This window comes from Bombus affinis, chromosome 9 (genome assembly GCF_024516045.1).
Source record: "Bombus affinis isolate iyBomAffi1 chromosome 9, iyBomAffi1.2, whole genome shotgun sequence".
NCBI classification, from domain to species: domain Eukaryota; kingdom Metazoa; phylum Arthropoda; class Insecta; order Hymenoptera; family Apidae; genus Bombus; species Bombus affinis.
The window spans coordinates 9,738,961-9,753,711 of NC_066352.1; the positions used below are offsets into that span (position 1 = coordinate 9,738,961).

Consider the following 14,751-nt stretch of genomic DNA (forward strand, 5'->3'; position numbering starts at 1 on the left):
GCTTCGGTCGAGCACGGAATGAAGGCAGATCGAAATGGAAAATTGTGTAGAAAAAAAAAAAATAATAATAGTAAATTCACTTAACGTTTCTTTTTTCCTTCGTTAACTGTACGAAGAATGCATTTTTCTTGCATGTCGTCGTAAGATTTATTTTCGTAATTTGTTAAGAAACATCAAGAGTCGCGAATGGAAGGCTTGGGACAAAGAGCCGAGAAGCGAGAAAGACGATGAACAAATTTCATGTAAATGGTTTGGCTGCAGGTCGCGGTGCTCGGCTCGCGTCGCCTGCACGACTCGGTAGACTCGCTACACCTCGCCTTTTCTCTCTACCTGTTGCAGACTTCCCTAAAGCGGTGAAGAGGCTGTTGAAGAACGACATTCTTATGTTCCGGACGGCCAGCAGCGTGCTGCACATCCTACCGATCGCCGGCCTCTACACCTTCCTGCCAAAGTACCTCGAGAGCCAATTTCGCTTGCCAGCTCATCATGCGAACATGATCTCAGGTAATTTTCGCGAATAGACACGCGAGGGGAGTTTCTGGCCCCGAATCCTGTTGTTCTCGTTAACTTTCTTCCATGGAAGTACTTTTGTTGAATGCTTCGAAGCTACGCTTTCATTCTCCAACAAACACAGACAAAGTTGTTTCTCTTTTTTCAAAGGGGATTCGATCGAAAAGAGGAATAAAATAAAACAAACGGAACGTTTTATTCGAATCGAATGGAACAGTCGACTGGAGTAAACGAAAATCGTTTACTCATCGTAACAGAGGCCTGGTCTTCGTCTTAAGCTGTCTTATTTTTTCGCAGGTGTCGGTGGTATTTTAGTAATGGGTCTGGGTATTATAATTAGCGGAGTGTTTATCCTGAGGGCAAAGCCTAACGCCAGGTTCGTCGCAGCCTGGATCGCCTTCACAGCGATAGTTTACGCGATCGGCATGGGCGTGCTGATGTTCATCGGTTGCCCGATGGACGATTTCGCTGGTCTCGTTTCGCATTCCAACGGGTAAGATTTGGTTTCCCTCTCTGCAGTCGAGTAACCGTCCACTCCATTTCAACGTTTTCATCTTGCACTTAGGCTAATTGCACTTACTTCTCATTCGGTCGTTTGCATAAATTACTCTGTATGAAATGTTTATAGTTCCGACCGCGGGAAGTTTAAAGTGAAATAAAGAGATAAGCTCTGGTGCAGATGATTTTACATATGTTGATGATGGCCGTTTACGTAGGTTTTATTGAAAAACGAATTGACGTTAAGCAAGCGACAAAATCCTTTTAGATTGTCCAGCTTCGAGCCGGTCTGCGAGGCTACCTGCGACTGCGTTCGAAACAAATTCAGTCCGATTTGCAGTGCTGATGGGAAAACTTATTTTTCCGCGTGTCACGCGGGTTGTTCCAATTACACGGTCGTCGATGGCAAGGTAGCTTCGGTGAGTACCACGACAATTTACCATCACGATAAACAATGATAAAGATTCATTACGAAGGAATTACGAGAAAAATCATCCACGCGTCAAGTGGATAACGTTAAATAATTACGTCGAATAGGTAGTTAAGTAAAAAGTAGCTGATACGTACGATTATACGATTGATGCCAATTAATCGGCGAATACGTAAAATACGATGCAAAGCCGATCTCGTCGTCTCATTACGCCGATACGTCCTCGCGATTCGAATCGAATAACACCTTCGCTATTCCGCAATTTCATTGCATTCTCCTGATTGTATAGAGTCAGTGACGTCATCGCGGCAGAATATTGATATATAGCTCGTTGCATCGGGAAACAGCCGCGCGGCCGTAATTATCGGTGACAGTAGCATGCAACTAGGCTAGAAACGTTTCGTTGTTCTACCATTTACGGACGAAATCGCGTTATTCGCCCGGACGAAACAATGCTTCATTGATTGCGCAACTGCGCAAGTCATTACTTTCGCAATTGAAGCGTGCCTAGTCGCGAGCATTTCATTTCCAGTTATTCGGATTTCACGCGATTTGACGCAAAATTAAAAAGTCTGAAATCGTTCGCTCGCTTCCTTCTGTAATTAATTGCCGCGAGAGAAACGTAAGATAATCTTGAGGTTGCAATCGGATGGAGTTGCATTTAAAATATCGATCGGATAATCATCGCGACGTTGCAGAAGGAAAAACACCAGAGACTATAAAAATCAAATATAAACATGGTCGTTGAAATCATCGTTTTATCGTTTCCCTTTTGTTTCGTAAAAAATTATTCGTCAGTTTGAAGTAGAAGTTTTGGAATAGCACGATATAGAACATAGTTCGGTAGTAGAACTAGTTAACTGTTAAGTAAAAGTTGATCGAACTAGTTTATTGGCATTAGCATACATTGACTTTGAACATATAGAAAACGGAACAAAGTTGCAACCGGTATGAAAACATCTGCATCAGCGTACTCGGCATATCTTAACGAGGCCGGTTCCTTGGCTTTTCAGTTTTACAACTGCCAGTGCATCGGGACGAATCTAACGACACCGGAAACGACCAACACCGCGACGATCGGTTACTGCGAGCTCGAGTGCAGTAACTTTTGGGTTTATATGATCCTGTTCTCGGTGTTCGTTTTCATCCACTCGACCAGCGAGGTGGGCTCCATGCTGTTGATCTTACGGTGCGTGGATCCACGGGACAAGGCGATGGCTTTGGGGCTTATACAATTCGCCATCGGCCTCTTTGGTAATTATAAACCTCGATCGTTCCTTCAATTCCAACGCTTGTTTTTCTCAACGATGAATTAAACGAGATCTTAATCTTAATTATTATCTCCTTGGGTCGACTTGGAAATCCAAAGGAAGTCTTGAGTTCGCTTGATTTCAGAAATGAATTTATCAAACGTATGATCCGTTGGTCGGTTGGTTCCAGGTAACGTCCCGTGTCCAATCGTTTATGGTGCTGTGGTGGACTCCGCTTGTCTCGTATGGGAATACGCTTGCGGCGAGCGAGGTGCCTGCTGGCTTTACGACTCGAATGTCTTTAGAATGTTCTATCATGGTACGTACGCGGTTAGGCAGAAATCTGCGGCGAGGAGGAGTCGGAAATATCTTCACCTCGACCTTCCTGGCTACTGCTCGCTGTTGCTATTATATATCGAGGTTAAATTTCTCTTAACTTCACTTAACCCAAAGAATTGAACCGCCTCTGAACTTAGAAATTTGACCTCTTCGCGATACGTTTCGTAATAGGCGGTCTATTCTTTAATTAATAAATCTCTGCGCGAATCCTTTCCAGGTACCACAGGCGGAATCCTGATCCTTGCGTTCGTGGTGGACATAGTGGTGTGGTACAAGGCAGGGAGCATTAGCTTCGTGGAGGAGCAGGACGTGGAGGAGGGCACTGTTGAAGAAATGGCCACCCTGAAGTCGCAGGACGCGCAAGCGGTGGACAACGACTATTTGTGAAAGAGTCCCGGCCGACTTCGATGGTATCTCATCAAGCATAGGCCTGAATCTAGCGTCGTAAACCGGGACAAAGCGTGACGAGCCGTTCCTAACTGACGAGAACTCGGTGCCAGTAGCACGCCGGAGGTTTAAGACCGGGGCGATCTGTATCGATCTTCGCGTGTCACATTCGCCGGCCGTTTTTCTTTTTTTTTTTTTTTTTTTTTTTTCGATGGGTTTCGTTTTTGGAAACCTACGGCTAGAACCCGGTTGCCTCTTTAACGACGTGAAGGAGCAAGGATTCAAGAGGGAACGACGACAGTGGTGTTCGCGTCGATCGCCTTTCGAAACTCGAAGAGAGTCCAGAATCAAGATGAGATAGGACGACGAATGAACTGTTGAAGGAGGCGGTGCTCGGCCACGGAAATGCCCGTAGTTTCCGAAGGGCTATGCCGAGGTTTCGAACAAGTGCATCGAGGGACGAAGAAAGAAACGTGTAAGAAGAAAAGGGGACGAGAAAATGGGGATCGATGATCAACGATTTGATTTTTCTTGAGAATGCGATTCTTGGAGACGCGAAGATGCGCCATGAAGAAAAGATCTTCCTGGTTGGTATCAAAGAGCAACGATTTGAATTAGAGATAAAGCGGTACGAGATACATCCGGAGGAGTGAGAGAGAAAGGGAGATATGGAGTAGAAACGTCTGGTGGTATACGAGAATTTTCGTGTTTGGAGAAGGAAAAGTGGGATGAAGGAAAATGCGAAACGATGACCAATACGGATAACGGAATCAGTACGGCACGCGAGGTTCTCGGATCTTGGGCGAGCTTCTCTTAGGCACTACCGTCCGTGTTTCACTCTGCAGATACAACTAGGCGTAGGCAAACTGTACGTACAAGCGATTTACGATGTGTGTATGTGTGTCGGTAATATTTGTCTGGAACGAAATACGCGGTATATCTCGTTGTTTTTGAAAGATCATAAGGATACATTAAGAATGGAAAAAAGGGGAGAGAATCTGGGAGCGAATGGGGAAAATAAGAAGAATACATAGGACATATTTTTTAGATGATTTGACGATGAAAATCTGGGCGATAAAGAGAACAAAAAGTAACGTTAATTATTAATATTAAAGCATTAGCAGATACGACACACAGGGAGAAGAGCGACGACACAAACAAAAGAAAGAAAAGAAAAAACAAAAATAAAATAGAATGCAAGAGAAAAGAAATATGGAAGAAAAATGAAGTTAAGAGGGGAAAAAGGCGGATAATCGAGAGCTGTATTTTAATATGATACATTTTACACACTCGTGAGACACTCGTCAATGTATGCGCATCTGCCGCCTGTGCTTCTAGTGCTTTGAGCGTTCATTGTTTCTGAGTCCTTTTGAATGGTCAACCTGATCGTATATCAACCTTTTGTGTGTGTAATATTTCCCGTAGTAGTCTCTCTGTAGATTTCGAAAGATCGACCATAATGTCTCGGTTCCAATGTTCCAACAATAAATTCGAATTAATTTCTAATCGAATCCAACTAAAACATATTTTTTAAATTGGTAAATTATTATTGCAGTAATTGCTGGTGGGATTTCATAATCAAAGGGTTAGATGGACGATCAGTGTATTAGATAGCTGCCGTATAAGGCAACGAAACAAGAAAGAAAAACAAGAATTGTTTCGGAGGGTAAAAGCAAGAAAGGGTAAAATTAAAAACGCGCGCTTAAGGTACGCATTAACCGCTATGAAGTTTGCGAATTATTCGATTCAGGGGCATTGCTAATATATTACATCATTTTACGTTTGCTTCAAGGAACGTTTGGCTGACAGCTAAAATCCGTCAGAGTTGGATACGAAAGGGAAAAAGAACTAGTTCCATTATTCAAAAAAAAAGTCAGATAATTTCGACTAATCTCGTTAAAGATGACGAGAGCGAGGAATTATATTTTTGAAGAATTTTAATTTTGGACTGTTCTATGTTGTTTCGTTGACCTACGCAATCGGAGAACTATTTCTGAAGAAAAAACGCGAAGGAGCGATACGTTCATAATTTATCCAATTAAATCTATTTCTGGTTTTTCCTTGGATTTTGTACTCTATGTTTGGAATATCTATATTCTCTATATATCGAGTACTATTTTTCATACTTGAGTAAAAAATTTCTTTGCAAAACCACTAATTATAGGCGAATTATGGCAACGACAGCCAATTGTTTCTTCGAAACTCCAAATAAAAAAGATATAGGTATATTATATATATATATCTATATACACATATAACGTTACAACAACTCTGAACAAATCTTCAGAGTAGCAAACGATCTGCTTTCAGTCCAGAAGAAATATTTTAAGAAGAAGAGAGGACGACTACTGAACAAATTATTTTTTTTCTTTTTTTTTGTATTATCGTACCTCTTATAAAAAAGACAACAGTTACATAGAAAGAGTGTACTGTAAAATTAACTTGATTTTTTCCTGGAGACAGAAGCACCCTGGGATTTCTTCTGGACTACAGCAGAACGTATACCTTAACCCTTTCGGTGTTGAAAATAATTGCTCGTATTCTGTATAGAACAAACCACCCACTCACCGGGAGGGTTGAACGTGTTACATATACCTATACATTGTACGTATCGTGTGTGCATGTGCGTGCGTGTACAGTTGTACCAGTAAATCGTTGACGATGCAATTGAGAAAGGATTGCACAGGGGCGGATACGGCCTTCCGTGCGCCCGTTGATCTCCATCGAGAATTGTATTTTTGTATTCGAAGCGACACATAATCTATATTTTAATCGATCACGAATCGTATATAGAACAGCACGTAATAACTTAGAGCCAATTCCACCCTTTGAAGCGATTCATTTCTCGGGTTTCGAATATTACCATTCGGTTCTATTCACCGCAACGTCCTCTCTATTTTACGTTCGTTCACTCAAGTGGAGGAACGAAGAGAAAGAGGAAAACGGTTCGAAGGTGTTACTTCGCTCTCTTCTTTCTTGGCGTTAAATGCGTCATGCGATGAATTGATCACTATGTATCGCGTTGATGCAATCCTATTCAACATCGGTAACACAATGATCCATGGTATGTACTGATCGATCGTTTGGTTCTAAGGCTAATCGAAACACTAACATCGGATACAACCAAATGCAAGAATAGAGATGACAATATTTTCGCCAGCGAAAGTTAGGAATGCTAATGTTTACTGTGGTGGAAAGTTTATCGCGTGAACGATAACGTCAAGAAAGAGTTAATAATTTTAAGGGGAAAACAAGACAAAAGCAAAACGCTAATCACAAAATAATTGTTTCACTTGGGAGTTAGTCCGGGGGGATGAAGAACGCGTTTTAACCCTTGTATTGGCAGAAGAATTTTCGATTCTCTTAGAATTACGAAAGCATTTTAGGAGTTCCAAGATTTATCCCACGAAACACGATTACACGTAGACGTTAAGTAGATGTTAGAGTGTTTGCATGCAGTTTTATGCGCAAAATTCATGCACGTTGCCCGGAGCAACATTGCCAAACAAGGAGTTAAAACCGACAGCTCCATCGTCGCGACTATCAAAGAAATTTCTATAAGCTTTTCCTCTATCGATGCAGAGTCGACTCATTGTCGGATGGTGTATTAATTGAACAAGATTTTAAACGGTGCAACACGGACTCCGTTATCGAAAAACGACGAACAGAACTATTTTGAACGATTCGAAGCCGTGTGTACAAATTCTACGCGCTCTTCTCTACGGTTCGACTTATTTTTAACCGCTTTTACAATCCTTTTTCCATCGGCGGAACGGTTAGAGGTTTCCAAGAGACAGTCCGTCGTCCCATGTGTCCGTCACAGAGATATTTTTCTTGCGGATGAATTTGGAAAGGAAAGCATAACGACGACACATGTCTCTATTTTCCAAGAAAGTCGCGAACCAGAGCTGTATCTCGACGAGGCGCTCTCTAGGTTCTTGCATTCTGTTTTAATACGCGTTCTTCGGCTCGATAACAAAATAGTATGAATGAACGAAATTTTTTGACCACGAACAGATTAGGGTGAAGTGTTATTTAGTTATTTTAGTTTAATTTCCTTCTCGAAGGGCAAAATAAGATGAAGAGGTAGAACTCGATGAATGGTGTGTACTTGTGCGTTTGCCTTTCAGTGCTCGATATACATCACTGTATATTACATGTACGATAGAGCTGTACATATAGGAAAGTACAATAATTGCCAAAATAATCATGGCGTGGAGCGACAGAGTCTCAGTCTTTATTCCGTGTGTTGCGCCAGTCGGTACATCTGCAAGATGGGCAAACGATTCTTTGCGAATCCATTACGAATTTTACCCACGAAGCGAGTACTTGGATATCGGATTCGTGCGAGTGTAAATTTTATCCGAAAATCTTTAACTTTGACGAGGATTTTAAACGTAGTAAGATTTAATTTAGTCGCATGCCCCGTGTTTCGAATCACTTGTCCATCGTTACAATACGTTGCTAGTTACGTCACTGTGAGAATCAATGCAATGACGACGCGTTAACTTTGATACACTGCCCTCCTACTGATACTGCCAATCAATGAAAAAGACTTGTTTCACGCGAAAGCTCATCAGCCAATTAAATTACTGCCAGATTTTACTGCCAGACGACTTACTAGCATTATTTTTTACCATACGACCAACTGTCCCATTTACGAAACTCACGCTCGAAATATTTCGGACCATGGAAACAGTCCAGGGTATACATTTTGTTCCTCAAAGGAAAAGAACAACACTTTTCTCTTTGCATTTGATACGTAGCTTTCGCGTAATTCAATGCAGTACTTTTTTTATGCATATTCTCAACTGTATACAGTATCGACAATCTAAATGATAAGGTTCGTTTTTTTTTTTATATATATATCAATCACTTACATTCTCTCAGCATTTAATATTCACTAGCCACATCTTTTGATGTAGCGTCATCGTCGTGTGAATTCCCACAGTTTCGTCGATTAGATATTATTTAAAAAAATAGACAGGAAAAAAGAAACGATCACTGGCGGAACACAGAATACTATAATAATTATATTTTAGTAAAAAAAAGAATTTATCATTAATATACTTGTAGGATAATCAGCTGCGTAAGCGGACATCACGATTTTATCTAATTACGGCGTAGTTCTGTAAGAGAACCATAATTGCTAGTCTTTAATTTGCGACGTGCTCGCGTGTATTCGCACGTCTCGACGGAATATATACTGGATGTTTAATGAATCCTTCGGTTGGAGCAACTTTATCAGTCTGCAAGGGAGCTTCTTTTTATTTTATCTAAAATACTTCAATTTTATACATATATATAAATAAAATATCTGTGGAGATTTGAATCATTTAATAAACGAGCTATTAAACGAAATTTTAAGATTACATGCTCTGAATGAAAATCGTGATTCAATCGTTTTAAATTACTTTTCCAAAGTATTGTCCTTGTGACGAATTTTCGAATCTCACTACGAAGGCTGATTTCTATATTTTTAGCAAAATTTTAGAGCAGACGAAGATCTCCTCGGTCGTTTATGACGAATGTATTATTCTTATGCATTTTACTAATCTTTTACGAACAATTAAGAGCGAAAGATAGGCACGTTGCAAAATGCTAAAGTTGCGTCCAACGATCTAACTATTTACCTAACATATATGCGTGTGTATCAAGCGTAAGGATCGACTAAATCGATGAATAAAGATAACGAAGAGCAGGGAATATGATAAACGAAGAAGAAGAAGAATAAAAAAAAAAATATAATGCCATTTTTATGTATACATATATTGTACTAATGATTACTATAAATTTTTTGTTTTATTAATATTATTCTTACTATTATTATGGTTTATTATCGTCGGATACTGATTCTTGTTTATAAAATAATTGCTATTAATTGATAATTATCGCGCGGTCGCGGATCACCGTTGTAATATGCGCTTTGATTTTTATACATAATATATATATAATATATATATATATATATCATATATTATTATATGTATATAATATATATATATATAAAGAATCGATTACTCTGTAGGTGACGTAAGTGTATTTTGATATAGTGCACGATATCGTATGCGTAGGTGCGTGCGTGCGTACGTGTGTGTCTGTGTAAATGTGATGTGTCTGCGTGCAAATGTGACACGAATAATTCTACATGTGTCCGGCCTCAATCGTCGGGCATACGCAGAACAAATTTTACATTATTTGTAAATGTCGTTGAGTTATCGGTACGTCTGTTTTATTTTTTTGTTTTCTTCCGTGCTTATTTTTTTAGCTAGATATCGTACAGGCAGTTACGTTTCCATCGAGACGAATGGCACTCCTGGTATCGTCCGCAAAAAATTCGCTAACAATATGTCACGGAATTATACAAATAGAAATTTAATTGTACCATTGAACCCCATTGAACCTAACAATGACAGATATTAAAAAATTCCTCATTGCATAATTTTTTATGTTTACAAATTATAACGATTGACACGAGTACGTACTATTTCACTGTAAAAATTTACATGTTCTGCTTCAGTCGATCTTCAATGAATGGCAAAATTTTTCATACGTACGATACGCGACGTGCCGTTCGTCGGCAACACAATTCCTCCTGGAAGATGTAACACGCGTCTCAATCAAGACTGTAAATAGCAAATAGCAGGCGTTCGATGGACCTCCACCTTAAGGTTCCCACACTACTCCCGACGTTTAAGTGCCTAAAAAGAAAGAAAAAAAGAAATGGAAAGGAAAGAAAGAAACCGGAATAAAACGCGTCTATCCTCCTCGAACCTTCGTTGTCTAGTTTCTAGAAGTGGGTAAGATACTATTTTGACGGCTGGATGCCATCACGAGACATATAACTTTCAAAGGGCTAACATACATACCGTTTCAAGAGTGCTGCAACATACACACACACACACACACATGCACACATACACATACATACACTTTCTCTTCGTCGTAGAATCTCGGAGTTTTCAAACGCTTTAATAAATAATAGTAAACGCTACCAGTAGTGAAGAAGAATGTAGAAAAACAGGCAAAATAAAAAGGAAAAAAAAATGGGAAAAAAACGTATAAAAATGAGCATATTTGCGAAACATCAGTGTTGAAAAAAAAAAGTTACACAATAAGAAACGTTTAAACAAGGATTATAATGCAGAACCATAGTGATGATGAAGAAAGAACAAGTAGAAAAATAATCGTCATTCCCACTTTGATGAATTAATATACGTATAATATATAAATATATGGACTATATATATATATATACATATTCATATATATATATATATATATGAATATATATGTTATATATATGTACGTAAAAAACGAAATAGTATTTTATCTGACTGCTAGTTTCACGTCACAGTGGACGAATGTCGTTCGACTCACCCTCAGCAGATCTCAGCACTCTAACGAAACGAACGTGGATCGTTTATTTTTTATTCGCGCATAAAAGTCCCGCTCGTTTCCGTGGAGCGCGTTTATGAACACCGGTGTTCACAGGGTACATCGGAAATCGGGATTCACGACTATAATACGTAAGATTCATATGTTCAAAATATATTACATTTTAGGCAGAAATCGGATTTTTCGAATAAATTTATATAAACTTTTCATTCCCTCGTGGAATAGAAATTCTATGATGGAAATATACAAACTCTAGAGCACAAAGGATCAATGTACAAATGCCTGTAAAGCTAAATTCAAGGAATTTCTCTACTTTCTGTTTTCGAGATTGCCAATAAAAATTACCCTCCCTTATCCTTCTTTCTCTCTCTCCCTCCCTCCCTCTCTCTCTCTCTCTCTTTCTCTCTCTATAAAGTATAATTATATAATTATTCGTTAAAAATCCGATTGCCTTCGGTACAATTGAATCGTTCAACCCCTGTTCCAGTGATTATATCGTACAAAGAAGCCGCAATCGATTCACGATGCAACCTGTGAACGCGCGAGCGCGTGCGTGTATATTAATTATTACAGAATATATATATAACAGAGTATATATATAAAATAAATGAAGAAAAAAAGTATATATACACAAAGTATATCCGTGTACACGAGTATATCCGTGGAAATAAAGAAAGATGGAACCTTGAGGTCGCGGCACGGGTCCCTGAAACCGGAAGTACCGCGACGACGAGAGCCGATATTTTGTTGCGCGTGCAGAGAAGTCAATTTTTTCGATTACAAAATAAAGAAGAAACCCCTTACATCACTGTAACATACCTCTAGAACGTTTCATAGTTTAAATTAGCCTTCGGGTTATCGATCGATGATCGAGCACGTTCAGTCGATATTTTCCAAACGGTGAGATCGGTAAGAATCATAAAAGAGATGAAGAAGAAGAAAAGAAAATCAAGATATGAAAAAATGGGAAAAAATCGAAGAGTGATTTCGATGCTTGGTAATCCGAGGGTTAAGACTGATTCAGCAAACACGCTATAAGAAAACCAGATCGAGCGTATTTTGTAATTATGCTATTATTATTATATTATATTATATTATATTATTATATTATATTATTATATTATATTATTATATTATATTATTAATATTATTATTGTTTATAATTACGATTACTATCGAATTTGTTTTTAATAAACGGCAGGTGCCATGATTACGAATTCTTTCGGTGTATTTTACTCTTCGCTATAATTAACGTGGTTCTATTATTCTTCCAGCAAAGCTACGAGTAACGCCTATCCAAAACCAGAACGTTCTTCCTGACCAACGCATTATCCTATGATCGTAACGAAGCTAGAATAGCAGCGCAGTTCTCATCCGTAGGCAGACATTGCCCAAAAGCTTCCAACAGCAAAGGTTCCTCCGTCACAGCTACCTTGTAATCCTGAAAAGAGATTTTCCCGTCTCGATCCACGTCCAGCTTCTTTAACGCTAGTTCAGATAGATCTTTCACCGCCTCATCTGGATCCTCTTCTCCTGGCTGCTTGATCAAACAATTCCTAAAGCATTGGATAAACGTTTGTGGTTAATACGTGAGTGAGTATCACTGTGTGTTGTACAAAAAGATCGATACTTGAATAATTGGAATATTTCGTCTTTCGTAATGAAGCCATCGTTGTTCAAATCATAGACTTTGAAACAAAATTCAATTTTCTCCCGTAGACTACCACGAAGATACAGATCCAGTCCCATGATCCATGGTTCCAGCCTGATGATTCCTTCGTTTTCTCGATCCCAGCAACAGAACATGCGTTCCACCAACACGTCTTCGGTGATTACCTTGAACGTGTTATGCAACAACTCGCGGAAAATCACCCTGTCGATACCCTGAAAAATATTCCCGCGTCTCTTAAAAACAAACGGAAGAAGCAAAGTAAGCGACGCAGAAAAATTTCTTTTTATCTTTTCTTAAATTAGAACTCGTTGCTTATATTCGAATGTTTCTCAAGAATTTGGTGATCGAAATATCACACAATGCGAGTCGTGGGCATCGCATGTTCATTCATGCCACTATTCATGCACGCGAGTGAAAATTCCTATAATTTAAAACACTACGAGTGTCACTACCTCTATAGTTTGATTTGACTGAGTCCTCCTCCCGATAATAACAGATTGTCCAACCTGTTGCTGTCCAGAAGTAGTCAATTTTTTGTACAGCTTGCACAAATTATCCAATTCCGACCTGTAGTAGGAATTACGTTATTACAAATAGGTAGTTATTATAAAATTAATATACCTGTCATACCTAAACAATTTTCAGAACCTATGATCTTTTCATTTTTTTTTTTTTTAAATAACTTAACTTTTAGATAACTTGTTCGAGATTTACAAGAAAAATCGTAGAATAATTTATTGCAAATTCGTCGATTAGATGTCGATTCCTTTCGAAAATAATCTTCTTAACGCTAAAAGCACCGGAGTTCCCGTTTCTTTTTTAAATTGCTGTTCCCGGTGTTAACGATAAAACAATCGACGGTTAGGCGTATTTTTACTTGCCAGTAGAACCTGGTTTTCCTCTTTAACGATTCGATCAATTTGGCCGTGTACGCCGAGCTTCTGGTAATTCCCGCGACTGGCATCCTTCTGCGATGTTTTCTTCGAGGCTCGTGCTTCGGGCTGCCGGAAGTCTGCCTGTTGCTGTTGACGGAGGCTTTACGGCCGCTCATCAAGAAGATCGAGACACTTTTCATCAACGTTGCGCCTGCACAAAGGTTGACGGCGCCTCGATTATCGGCGCCGACGCTGACGCTGACGCCGACGCCGACGCCGCTCCCGTGATCCATTCGAGCTTTCGCGCTCGACGTGAGGCTGCGTTCCCTGGACATCCGTCTGAAATTCGCGAGCAACAGCCAGTACATCGATTGGTCAGTGTTTCGGTCATTTTTAATGAAGTTTTAGAATCTTATCGGACATCATCGAGAGATTCATCCTTGGTGAAGCTTTTTCAGAAGATTCCCACTGGTAAGTCATTTATCAATCAAATTAATATCGTTCAGTAGCGTTTATGAGTTGAAATGTGAAATTTTTGCTGACGAGTTCGCCTTGTTTCAATCCATAGATCGAATTTTTCGGTAGAGAAAATTTGGTTTCTTCGGGTTAGGTTCCGAGGTAGTTTCACATTTCAACGTCTGAATTTCGATAAATTTGATAGTTGATTAATTAATCGTTTAGGAAACGTCGTTAGGAAACGTATTTCCTTGGTTCTAATTATAGCAGATATAACGCGAATGCAAATTGATCGCGTCAAGACAATTGAAGCTATGGTTACGGATCGATTGATCAATAACACGCAATGATTCATCGTTTTCGATTAGAAACCGAATCTTCCCCCTGTTTCTTTCGTAACGTAGCTGTCGTGCCTTCGCGCAATTCGATCGTAACACACGTCTCTGGAATTGGACGGGTTTAAGGACAAAATCTGCTTGTCAAGCGTGTACGTCGAACAATTTGGAAAATTGATATTTCCTTTGACACGATTCCTTTGCAATTCTCTTGCCGTTTGATCGTCGTATTAGACCTATTACACGTATTCATGATTCCATTTGCACGAAAATTTGCAAAAATGATTTGATAACGTTTCGCCTTACGGAAAGTAAAGACTCTGCAGAAGCAGAAACCAAGTTATACACGTATGTATGTACGTATACATTTATTTGCATAAGCAAAGTACTTTTCAAGGATTTCGTGCAACATCAGATAGGCTCGTATCAAAAGCTCGTTAAAAAATATGAAGGTATCGTAGCACTTATGAGATCGTTGGGCAAATAAAAATACGATTTCTATTCAGAGGTATTTCTAGCGTGCTTTGTTATGTCGTGCCTGGCACTACAAGCGAGAACCAATTTCACAAAGAATACGTAATAACATTCCGGATATTGCTCC

The 14,751-nt window shown here is 39.3% G+C and overlaps 2 protein-coding genes across 5 annotated transcripts in view; one reads left to right on the forward strand and one right to left on the reverse strand.

Moving 5' to 3' along the window:
* LOC126920604 (solute carrier organic anion transporter family member 74D) overlaps nt 1-10,536 on the forward strand; it is an 85,357-nt gene extending 74,821 nt beyond the window's left edge. For all 4 annotated transcript variants that reach the window (XM_050731236.1, XM_050731238.1, XM_050731239.1 and 1 more), the window contains 6 exons: nt 340-504; nt 808-1,003; nt 1,277-1,427; nt 2,452-2,692; nt 2,879-3,007; nt 3,245-10,536. In XM_050731236.1, the coding sequence (XP_050587193.1) occupies nt 340-504; nt 808-1,003; nt 1,277-1,427; nt 2,452-2,692; nt 2,879-3,007; nt 3,245-3,414 (1,052 nt within the window). In that variant the 3' untranslated portion in view covers nt 3,415-10,536. The remainder of the gene's footprint in view (nt 1-339; nt 505-807; nt 1,004-1,276; nt 1,428-2,451; nt 2,693-2,878; nt 3,008-3,244) is intronic.
* A 1,609-nt stretch (nt 10,537-12,145) lies between these two features.
* On the reverse strand, nt 12,146-13,694 carry LOC126920098 (calaxin). The gene is made up of 4 exons (XM_050730024.1): nt 13,366-13,694; nt 12,937-13,051; nt 12,443-12,696; nt 12,146-12,368 (listed from the first exon to the last, which is right to left on the reverse strand). Exons 1-4 carry the CDS (start codon nt 13,692-13,694, stop codon nt 12,146-12,148), a joined length of 921 nt encoding a protein of 306 aa, XP_050585981.1.
* Between the last annotated feature and the right edge of the window lie 1,057 nt (nt 13,695-14,751).